The sequence below is a fragment of the Rousettus aegyptiacus genome, unplaced genomic scaffold (assembly GCF_014176215.1).
Source record: "Rousettus aegyptiacus isolate mRouAeg1 unplaced genomic scaffold, mRouAeg1.p scaffold_m13_p_17, whole genome shotgun sequence".
In the NCBI taxonomy this organism is placed as follows: domain Eukaryota; kingdom Metazoa; phylum Chordata; class Mammalia; order Chiroptera; family Pteropodidae; genus Rousettus; species Rousettus aegyptiacus.
The window spans coordinates 17665847-17678677 of record NW_023416292.1 but is presented as its reverse complement, the minus strand read 5'-3'; the positions used below and the strand labels follow the sequence as shown (position 1 = coordinate 17678677).

Below are 12831 nucleotides of genomic sequence, written 5' to 3'. Positions count from 1 at the left end.
CTGATTCATAATGGAAATGTACCAGCTGGTTTTAAAATTTATATAGAGATACAAAGAGCCATGAATAGCTGAGATATTCTTTAAAAACAGTAATTTACTTTAAAGTTCTAGTACTTGATACAACGTGGTATTGCCAAAAAGACAAACAAGAAGACCAATGGAGCATAAGAGAGAGCCTAGAAACAGACCACACATATACGGACACATGACGTATGACAAAGATGGTCCCTCATTGCAGTGGGGAAAGGATGGACTTCTTAATTAAGGATGCGCGGATAATTGGATATCCAAATGAAAAGTTCCCTATTCCTCACATTACACACAATAAATTCCCAAGCAGTTTATAGATCTGAATGTAAAAAACAAAAGTATTAGAGATTCAAATAGATAATACAGCAAAATGTCTTCACGACTTCTGGTGGAGAAGAATTCTTTACCTCACACAGAAAGGCACTAATTATAACAGGAAAGAAGAATAAATTTAACTCCATTGCAAACTGAAACTTCTGCTCATCAACAGACATCAATTAAGACAATGAAAACAGCAGCCCAATTAGAGAAGGAAAATATTTGCTATGGACAGACAGATAATAGACAGACAAGAAGGACAGACAAAGAATTTTTATCTAGAATATATAAACAAACCATTAAGAAAATCACCTTAAAAAAGATACAAAAAGCCTTCAGCAAGTATTTCATACATACACAAAAAATTTAAACGGCCGATAAAGTACCAGGTGTTTAAATTGAAATCATAGAGACCAAAAATAAATAAATAAATAAATAAATAAATAAATAGCCCATAGAGACAGCAATACATACCTAAGATTAGCTAAATTGGAAAGTCTATTGATACCGAGTACTGGCAAGAATACAGTGCAGCAAGAACACTCATACAATGCCTGTTGGAAAAATAACTAATACAAGTGCTTAGGAAAACAGTTTGGTATTATCTATTAAAGATATACATATCTTATAACTCATCAATTCCACGTCTCTATACATCCTTTACAGGTACATATGCTAATATACACCTGGATACATTATAAGATAGTACCATTTTGTGAATAGCCCCAAACCAAAAACAACTCAAAAGTCCATCAACAACAAAAATGGGGTATATTTAATAGAATACAACAACAAAAATGAACCAACTACGGCCATACAACAATATGGATGAATCTTATTAAGCCAAAGAAGACCATTACTACAGATGTGTATTTATATAAGTTCAAAAGAAGAAAGACAAAAACTTAGGCATCTAAACAATAAAGAAAAACAGGGAGGTGTTTAACATAATATCAGAATATTAACTACCTAGTGGGCAAGAAAGAAGGCTATGATCCGGAAAGAGTAGGAAGGAAGCTTTGGGCTCCTAGCAATCTACTGCTTACTCAGGATGGTGGTTTACATGGATGGTTACTCTATTATGATTCTTTAAACTGTAAATTTGCTTAATGGGCTATTCTGTTTTATTTCATATAAAAACATCATAAAATGCAATTCATTAAAATTCCAAAACCAAAAGAAAACCAGAACTCATCAAAACTGCCACTGTCCTGTATTATATTAAGTTAAACAGGTACCACAAATGTCCAGAAGTATATTTTAAAATGAAATATACAATTGTTCAAATGCTAATACAAATTGCAAGGTGAGACTGACTGGCTTTTATTTACACAGACCCGAAAGCCCCTTTATTCAATCTGACCATGAAGGCAGACTAGCATGTCCGTTCATACACATGCATTTATTAAATGCTGAAATAGGCAGACTCTCAGATAGCCTCCAAAAGTCCCCACCTTTCAGGAGTCACACTCTTCTGTAATCCCCTCTTTTTCTGGGCTGGACCTAATGATTTGCTCCTATTGAACAGAAAACAACATACTTCTTGGTATGTTACTTCAAAACTAAGTTCCAAAATTATGTGACTACTATCTTTAAAACCCTCTCTTGCTTTCTCACGTGGTCCCTGAGGGAAGCCAGCTGTTAGAGAAGCCCATGAGACAAGAAATTGGCATTTCTTTCCAACAGCCAGCGAGTGAGCCTGGAATGGTCCCTATCCCACTAGAACCTTGAGATAACTGCTGCCCTGGGTGACACCTTGATCGCAGCTTGGTGAGAAATCCTGAGCCAACACACTCAGTTACACTACAGCAATATTCCTCACCTGAGATGTTAAATGTTTGATGCTATAAGCCATTAAATTTGAGGGTAACTTGTTACACCGCAATAGATAACTAATTCAGATGTCTACTATGTGCCTTGCACATTCCTGCCTCTTAATATTTGAATGAGTGTCAGTAGGGAAAAATAAGCAGTAAAAATTAAATACAGAATTCTAATAACCCTGAAATATTAGCGAGTTGTGACAATGGAATAAATAAATATGTTAAATCTGAAAAGCAAATTTAATTTCTATGATTAGTATATATCAATGTCTAAACCACAACTCATCATAACCCCAATTAAAAGTAAAGTATGGAATTACAAAGTTAACTTTCTAAGTCTGAATGTTAATCATAGAAAAATAAATTCGAAAGCAGTACTTTGCCTTTTGGTCAGTCTATATTTTGCGTGAGTAAGTATAAATTATACTACAGCAGATAAGACCTTTAAAAACTATTTTCGTTTTGAAAATTAAATATGCAAATATACTTTCTAGTGTATGTAAGAAGAAAATATAATCACTTCATTCTGTCTGCAGGAAATCATAGGGTGTTAATCAACCATATTTTTCAGACTTAAGTTTATTATAAACCACTACTGTACCTGACTTCAATCATTAAGAAATTTACGAAATGTAATCAAAGTAGTAGGAAAAATTTTAAAAGTCTGTTAACCTGGCTACAAATTTTCAATTTTTAAAAACTTTGTTATCCTAGCTCCTCAAAGTACCTTGTCGATTTAAACCTGAAATACTCAAAATCACTCAATGGATACACTGAAAACAAGAAAACCAAAATGTATTAGTAATGACTGTATAACCAGTGTATAGAAGGAGAACCAATATTCAGACAGTAGTATGTTTCTTACACACGCTATATAATAAAATATGGACCAAGGGAAAACAAATCATTAAGATAGTAGTTTAAAGTTAAGATGAAACATTCTACGGCACAATTAACTCAGACATTTGATAACAAAAACAGAAATACAAAAAGCTATGTGATAAAAGGCAATATCATAGAAGGTGTTATCAGAGGTCACCAGCCACCAAATCAGAGACAGGACAAATCAGGATCACAAGGAAGGGTTACTGCTCGAAAACAATTCTCCAATGATCTCTCCCATTTCTGCTCACCTTGTAATAGCTTTTGTTCCAAATTATCTTTTCAAGGATGTATAGAGAATACCCTGGGAGATGCAAACAGTGACTTCCTCCAGGATAAAGGGCCGATTTGTCTTCTGACCAACAGAATAAAAATGGTGTCCTTGAAGGGCAGACTGGACAGGTTTGCTAATAGATCATTTAAAAGACGGCGCTTTCCTACACTCAGTTGTAACAAATTCACTGTGTGTGCAGCATCAACCTGAGCCTAGCTCTATAGCACTCCTGTAGAACTTGGGGGTCAGAGGGAACTGATAAACAAAGCTGATGCTGCCAGATGTGACTAACAAAATCCTTTATCTTCAACCTAAGAGTCTCATGTCTTCTGCCAGCATCCATAAAACTATGGCAAGCTAACTTGCAAGCTTGCTGGTAGGGTAAAAATCTCAGAACCTTCACAGCCTTTTAAATAGTTATAGGCTATATCCTTATTACCTGAGACAATTTTAAATCTAACAATTTGTTGCAAGTATTAATAGACCCCAAGAGAAGTACTAAAAACCTCAGGGTTTAATGAAAACCTTAAATAATTCAGGACATGAACAATGACCAGCCATTTCATTTAACCCTCAAATATCCTCATATTTGTAATGTTCACTCAACTGGTTCACTTCTTTCCTATGTACTGAATCTCACTCTCAATGAGTCCGAAGTCTAAGACAGAAACACATGCAACTACTGCAAAACAATTTCACATTCTGTTTTAAACGGGGAGGGTATGTATGGAGTATGAAAAATTATCACTTTTATGAAGAATTTTCTATAGCAAAAAATGTTGAGTGTACATATTGAATTAATAATTTTATTCCCATATATTAGAAAATGTTCAACTTTTCTACTCAATTGTGGTTTGAGGACCAAGAGCATCATCACCTGGATCTTGCTAGAAATTCAGATTATCAGATTCCAACACACACTCCCTTAATCAGAACTTGGAGTCTAACAAGATCCTCATGTGACTCTCATGCATATTAAAGTTTAAGAAGTAACCCACCCCCCCAAAAAAAAGAGAGAGAGAGAAGCAAATCTTAAATTTATAATGAGGACAATCTTTCTGTTAACAAACATTAAAATCACAATTGTTAAAGAAAGTTAAGGAGAAGAAAAATACAGTCACGAAGTCACATAAAAAATATTTAGTTATAAACAGCTACTATAAAAAAAATCTTAACATTAAGAAAAAGTTAAAAGTATACATCATGAATAATCAAAAAAAGAATATCAAATTAAGATAATGTCCTGGCAATGCCTGCGTAAAGTATTTCATCAAAATATATTTCTCATCTTTTTATTTTAAAAAATAGTAAAGATAGCCTAGAATCTAGCACATAACAGATGGTCATTTTTTTAATAAGTAAAAAGTGTCCTAATTAGATAACTCAGACTAAAAATATAAGAGATTTGAGCCAGGAAGTTAAATATAAAACAACTTTCTAATTATTTTTGCATGCTACCCAAATCATAGGATTTTGCCTTTGATTTTTCCCATATTTTGTAAAAGTATGAAATGACTAGGGAATTTCATGCTAATTAGAATATTCTAGTTATACAATTGTTAACAAATTATCTTCTAGCTATCTTGCATGACTTATATTATCCAAGTTCTAAACAGGTAGCTACATTTTTACTTGTTTTTACCCCAGCATGCATTTTTCCTATAAGAAAAATTGTAACCCCTTCTACTTAAGACTCTAATATCTAAATTCTCCTAAATTTTCTTTTCAGAGTAAAGAGTAAGCTGTCATTTGATAATTCTATTTTCTATTCTTCATAGCTTCGAGGAAAGTTATTGCATTCAACCCTATAGAAGACTTGTCAGCATATCACCATAAAGGGATTTCTAAAGTATCAAGTTGTAGAGGTAAAAGAAGTTAAAATAACAAAATTTAAGAAAAAATCTTGAAAATTCAAATGCTTTTTAAATGTTTTTCTAAAAAACTTGGCCGGATATGCCTTTACAAAAATGGGGGAAAATGGAAATAGTCGACAATAGTAAATTAAACATCATATAAAACACAAAATAATATACCTCTCTCTTATTTCTTCTTGCAACCTTGAGGAATTCCATAAGGATCTGTAGTTGGGCTGCATGTGATTCCTATAATAGAAAATTATAGTTGTTCTTTTAAAAATATAACCATGAGTTCAAAGTTTTCTTTAATACCACAATATAACCATATGAAGCAACTTTATGCATCCATTTAAGTCAGTCTATTACTTCTATTTAATCAGTTTCCCCACTGGCTAATTGGCATTTTTAAAAGCAAGCCGTTCTCCCCAAAACTAACAAATTAATTTTAAGAAACAGATGTTTTAAATTACATTCCTCATTTACCCTGATGAAAAAAAAAAAAACTATTTATGTGAAGTGGCAATTCTGTTGTCTGTCCTAGCCTTCTCGCCCCAAAACTAATACAACACCAAGACAAAAATCACGGTGGAACCCAACAGAGTTTCTAGGCACTAACATCACTTTCCCCATGTAAGAACTTCCGGGGGGTAAGAAGCATAAGAAATGGGAAGAAATCCATACCTTTCAGAAGTCAAACTTAATATTTCTGGTTATTATCTACTCGCAGATGTGAGAATAAACATGTTTCTATAGAAAATGTCAGTCAAAATCAAATACTTAGAAACAAAAATTTTAATATAATCAAGTGAAGGGAGGGGTAAATAACCCAAATTGGTAAAAAATAAAAATGTAACAATAAACAATAATTATAATTTGACATTTTCTGGGTATCAGATCACGAAATTACAAAAAAATTTATATTTACCGTTAAAATTCATACAAAGAACCAAGGAATTCCAGGTGAATTGATAAATACATAAAAAGAAAACCAAGAGCTAAGAATGGAATAAACAATCCGATGGTTTATGAATATAATTCTAATTTTTATATATATATTTGAAAAGCAAAAAAGGCCCAATAGAGCACTTCCAAAACAAACAAAAATAACTAAGAAAGATTAATAAAACTTTCGTTTACCTGGCTATGCAATAGAATTATCTGAGGCATTTGTTAAAATAAATACTGGGACAAATTTTATCTGATTCAGTTACTCCAGAAAATATTCCAGGAATCCATGTTTAACAAATCCCCAGATGATCAGAGTAAGCAAGTCAAAATTTGAAGAATCTCTAAGATATTACAAATACTACAAAAGAGCACGGCCACTTCACCTCCATTGCCAGAGTTTACCATTTTGGGGTTGGGGGAGAGGCGTCCTTTGGATTTTTAAGAATAAGAGGCAAAACAGAACAATGAAATGTTTAAGTCAAGACAAATAAGGACAAACAGGATATTCCAATTAAAACACACGGTTGAATTAATGCTTCACAACTAAACAAATTTGTAAAATAATAGTGTCGGGAAGATTTAAAAGTAAAATTTTTCCTTGCATAACAAACTGGTATTTACTGAATCTTAGACACATTCCTGAGAAGTTAAAGTTCCACAAAGAACAAACTAACTAACAGGGGCTCTTTGTCCAACAATATGACAAAGTATCGCAGAATCCTCTGCATCTTTCTTGGGACTCTGTATAACTGTCTACAGATTACTTGGTTAGAGAGCAGAGACCACGTCTTTATACAAAACGGAACATACACAGCCAAGATTGCTAAAAACATAGTTCATTTGCAAAAGAAGTATACAAAATATCTTCGAAATAGTAAGTCTGAATAGGACATGTAAATAGGGTAAGAATGCAACTGATTTGGAGAAAAGAGGGGAAGGCCCTCAAAGACTGATGCTCAAAGAAAAACCAGTTTTCCTCTGACCCTGTAACGTCATTTGACTTTGTAAATTAGAAATACTATTTATTAGTTGGATTATAAGGGAAGAGAAGAGAAAAAAAAAGCAAGAGGGGGAGGAGGTAAAGCAGGCAGAAGACAAGACTAAAAGAACAAGATGAGACTTGACTTTCCAGGTGTACAGAAAGTCAGTTTTAGGATCCTAGCCTAAAAACCCTGTAAAACTGAGAGTTTCCCCTACTTGGTTTCAGAGTCTCTATCTGTAAAATAAGCAGTTGACATTTCACAAATGGGAATCATTTTGTCATATCTGATGTAATTCTTACTATCATTTAGGCATTAATTCTTACTATTATTTAGACATTAATTTTTCTCTATATCAATATGTTCTTTTCTTTAAATCTACTGTCAAAAAAATTCTACAGGATATGCACTTCTGGCAGTATGACTGACTACAACAGCCTTCAGAACAAGGAATATTTCAAGTAATAAACACAACAATTCATAATTATAAAGGGGATGATTCCCTCAGAAGACTTAACAATCCTAAACACAGATGTACCTAAAAACAAGCTTCAAACTACATGAAGCAAAAATCACAGAAATCAATGAAAAATTACAATCAAAAATTACATTTTTAACATACCCTATCAGTAATGGATATAGCTAGGAGAAAAAAAAGATTTGAATAATATTAACAAACTCTACACAATCGACATTTATAAAAGCACTACAACAAAGAGCATATTGTTTTCAAATGCAAGTAAACACTTAACAAAATACACTATATACCATATAATGAAAATCACAATATTCAACAGACCAAAAGCATGCAAATAGAACTTCCAATCTGTCTAAAATGTGGTGAGAAATACAGAATTCACAATCCTACCTTAAAATAACAGCAGGCCAGTTATGAAACAATGGCTTTCAGATGAAGAATCAGAACTACTGCATTTCCCAGGAGCAAGAATGAAAACACCTTGAAATACACGGGCTTCCAGTAGAATGTTCAAAAAGTTTGCCTAAAATTAGTCTAAACAAAAATCTGCTCTGTTTCCACTGAACAAAGCTTAGAAACAAGCTTTAAGAGAATTAAACTTTTTCCAAATAATTTAACTACAGAGCCAGAACAAAGCTTAGGAATGTGTAAAGGAATACAAAACCCAGCGCTGTTAAACAAGGTAAAATTTACGATTCTATCATCCAATCAAAACATTAATAAGTATGAAAATAAGAAGTTAAATATGTCTCATCTCTAAGGAGAGAAGTCATCAATAAAGATATAGAAATGATACAAAATAATAGAATTAGTAAAGAAAGACATTTAAAAATTATTATAACTACATATATGTTCTGGAAGTCAGAGAAAAGCATAAGCATGTTAACGAGAGACAAGGAAGATGGAAGTGATTACTCGACAACAGAATAGAAACTACCCAAAATGAACTAGATAAAGGAAAAAAATAAAACATAAATGAACAGAGCTGTTAATCAGAGCTGTGGAATAACTTCAATCAGCCTAATAGTTGTGTACTTGAAGTTCTCAAAGTATAAGAGGGGACAGAAAAATATTAGAATAAATAATGAATGAAATTTTTCTAAATCTGATAAAAACTATAAATTCACAGATCCAAGAATTTCAAAGAATCTCAAGAACAAGAACATAGGACGGGAGGCCTCCACAGGGAGTACTATACCAAGGCCCATCAATAACAAAATGCATATAACCATAAAAAGAACATCTTAAAACAGGAGAAATATATTTCGTCCTAAGCATTGGAGACAAGAATGGCAGCAAACTTCTCATCTGAAACAATGCAAGACAGAGAACAACGGAGAAACATCTTTAACGTACTGAAATTTTTAAATGGCAAATCTAGAATTCTACACTTATTTGGAAGTACCTTGCAAACACAAAGGCAAAACAAAGACTTGCTTGGACACAGAAGCTAAAAAAATTCACCATCAGCAGATCTGCATTAAAGAAATGATAACAGTTGTCCTTCAGGCAGAAGGAAAATTACAGATGGAATTCAAAAGAATAACTGGAAAACAAAAGCATGAAGTGCCCCCAAAATGGAAAATATATGATAAATATGGGACTTTTAAAATTATGTTATTTGACCACAATGCAAAGCAACTAGAATTCAATTATCTCAATATATATTTGGTCAAGTAAGAATATCTAAAATATAGATGCGCACATATACCCTGACAACTATCATGTAGGCAGAAACTAAAAAAGAGAAAACAGCAGGTATTGATATGGTACGAACCCAAAGAAGAGCAACTTGCCAATATTTAATAAGTTTAAATGTACGTGACAAACCCTATGAAGAGCAATTCCACTCCTTAAATCACTAAGTGTATGTGCACAAGGAGACATGCATGACAATATTAAATGCAGTACTGTCACTCACAGCTAACGATGGGAAAGAACCTGTCTATCAATAGGGGAACAGATACGTTCATGTATTGAATTATTATAAAAAAGTTCAAATGAACTAGATGTATGTTTATGAACATGAACCTCAAAAGTAAACAAAGAGCTTATGTCAACAAAAGGATAACTATAGTATGAAACTATATAAACTTCTAAATTATACAAACAATACTTTATATAGTTGCAGATATAAATACATGTAAGAAAAGCATATACATGCTTAAGAAGGATGTTTGCCAGTTTCATATGGAGGTTATTCTTGGGAAACAAAATGAGATAAGGGAGGAGAGGGCTTAAGTACAAAAAATATTTAATTCTCAAATGGCACATCTAAGACATAAATGGCAAAGTGTTAATATTTAGTAAAACTGACACGGGGTTATGTCAAGTATCATTATTTTCTGTTCTTCTGTATGTTGAAAATACTCATCAGGTCAAATACTAATACAAAGTAAAACAGGAAAACAATCATGTAAAAAAATCTATAAAATCTATGCTAGGAACTTTGCTTTTGAGCTGGCTTCCTCTTCAAAATCTAATAACAAAAGATCTGTGGTCTAAGATACCTGTACTTCAATTCCCAGACAAAAAGCCAAAAGCAAGCAAAGATTAATGTTGGCACATCAAAAGCTGGGAAGAAGGTTAACAGTTCTCACATTCAGCATGTAAAGGAAATGCAAGCCCCTTTTCTTCTATCAAAAAAAGTAAATAAAAATGAGGAAAGCGCAAGTGAACCTATTATCCACCATCAGATAAAAATTTGAGGGAAAAAAAAAATCATACCTGTCCCAAAGAAACACACACACGAGAATCACAAAAGACAGACTCCCAACAACACTCAAATGCCTGATCTCATATCCTTAGTCCTCAGAGAAGCTATGATTCCCAACTTTCCAACATCTGGTTGGTAAGCTCTTCCTTTTTGTGCGTTCAGGCTATTAACTCCCTTATGTCAGTAAATACCCCTTTTCTGGTTTAAGTTAGGTCACGATGGGTATTTGCTTATGCTAAAGTGTGCACTGCTTATAATGGATCATATTCAATTCCTAATACATGCAAATTTACATTTTACATTTTTTTACATGAAATAAATGCAATTTCACATTTAGTTACATTTCATTACATGAAACAGGATGTATTTAGTTTTAGCTCTCATCTTTCTAAATGTCCTTAGTTAAGCCATAGTGTACTGCTGCTGCCAAGGAAACCTGCTCTAAGGATTTAATGTAGATAAAAATAATCTCTATTTTCTCCTTCAAATCTCATATATGAGAGAGGAAGATATGGCAAGGAAGATATTCTTTAGAATAAAAATGACCAATATAATTGTTTCCTATTAAAATGAAACTGCACTTATCTTTCTTAACACTCAGCTTTTGTTAATACAAACTGGCCACTGCAAGTTATAGTATAAGAAATATGTCCTTTCTCTTATTTGAAAAAGGGAAATCTGTTAAAAGTGACACCTTACAGAGATATTTCATGGTGAATAAAATTGGATGAATGAAGTCAGTGGTCCCTAACCTTTCAGCACCGGGGACCAGTGTTCCTATGAGACTCTAATGCCTGATGATCTGAGATGGAGATTAGGCCATGATGCTAGCGCTGGGGTGCGGCTGCAAATACAGATAATGCTTCACTTGCTCACCTGTTGCTCACTTGCTGCTGTGTGGCCCAGTTCCTAACAGGCCACAGACTGGTACCAGTCTGCAGCCAGGGGTTGGGGACTCCGGGATTAACTGACACTATCTTTTTAAAAAACATTTCTAGATCTTTTTCAATGCAATAAAGAGCATCATTTAACATATTTTTTTAAAGTTCAGCTGCCACTTACTGCTTCCAGTTGTTTCTTCTTCTGCACTAGTAATTCCAACATGAGGTTGACATTGGCCAAATCAAGGTTATCTTGGTCAGTTCCAAGTAAATCCTGAAATATTTGCCACCTGTGGCCATTCTAAAAATGAAGAAACACAGTAACTTTTTAAGAAGATTGTTTTAGAAAGTCTGAAACAAATGTTTAACTTCCTAATCTGTTTAATACATAGATATCGACAACAAACAATCATGCTCCAACCTACTACTCCCCAGCTAGTGGCTTCCCGCTGTGTTCTAATTGCCATTTAAACACTATTTCCTCCTTAAATGAATTTAGATAACAGATATGAAAGGCACAATAAAAATGAATGTCAAGGCAGCATATCTAAAGGTATACTTCCCTGCAAAATAAGTGCCTGGATTTTAATTATTTGTCTAGCCATATTTTCAACTTTGTATTTGGTTGTAAGGTAGTAGTTTAAACTCACTTGTCTCAATAATTTGGGATTATTCCTCTTAAATTAAGAATCTTTCAAAAGTTTTTCCAAATTACCAGTTTTCACCTGCCATATAATCCTTCAAACATCACATATTACAAGTCAATTCTGTCTCAATGTGATCCCACCAGACAATGCAGTTACAGAAGTTCTTTATTAAACAAAACAATCTTAAACAAATCTCCTTTAAGAAAAATCAATAATATACTAAGCTTTAATATCTAATATTAAACTAATAAAAATAACGATTAAAAATAGTAATAAGAGTTGAAACATACGGTGCTACTCACTGAGTGGTCCAATTTGAACCTCTTTTCCTCAAACCTTTGCTTCTGTTTGAGAATGAGCTCATTCACTGAAAACAAAAACAAAACAAAAAGCACACAATTTGTATTTTGTTAAAAGTATCATCTAATTGTTCTGTTTAGATGGGTTCTATTTTAACTTCAAAAAGCCCTAAATTAAAAAGATGCTAAGCAGAAAATGCTAGGATTTTACTTCAAATTAGAAACAGTTTTGCCACAGGGTACTACTGCTGAAACTATTATTATTACTACTATTACTATTACCGTAGGAGAAGAATTCCTCAGAATATGGACCTACTCTTACATGTTTCAATGATGATACTATTGGCATTTGGAGAGAGACAATTCTTCACTGTGTGAGCCTGTCCCATATCCCATATGGTAACTAGCTGATTCCATGAGGTAGGCACTAAAGATTTGTATTTGCTCTTCTTTCTGTTGGTGACTTTTCTGTAAATATCATGGCAGATACTGTCACTTATCTATCCAAAATCCATCCCACCCCTTTTTTTTGTCCTTCCCTTTCTCCATTGCTTCTGACTTCTGCTCCAGAAGCAGAAACAGCAGAATGCAAAACATTGTCTAAAGAGACAGGTATTCTGGACATCTGGCATTCTCCTTTAGCCTCACATTCTGTCCAGCCATCTATGCAAGGATCTAAGAGCTGTGTTAATCATTTTT

At 33.3% G+C, this 12831-nt stretch overlaps 1 protein-coding gene across 3 annotated transcripts in view; it reads right to left on the bottom strand.

The window, feature by feature from the left end:
- Positions 1-12831, bottom strand: part of COP1 (COP1 E3 ubiquitin ligase) — a 91352-nt gene that overhangs the window by 62990 nt on the left and 15531 nt on the right. For 2 of the 3 annotated variants that reach the window (XM_016154376.2, XM_016154378.2), the window contains exons 4-6: positions 12124-12200; positions 11368-11487; positions 5361-5429 (exon numbers count right to left, since the gene is read on the bottom strand). In XM_016154376.2, the coding sequence (XP_016009862.1) occupies positions 5361-5429; positions 11368-11487; positions 12124-12200 (266 nt within the window). The remainder of the gene's footprint in view (positions 1-5360; positions 5430-11367; positions 11488-12123; positions 12201-12831) is intronic. The other variant, XM_016154377.2, reaches the window with a different exon arrangement.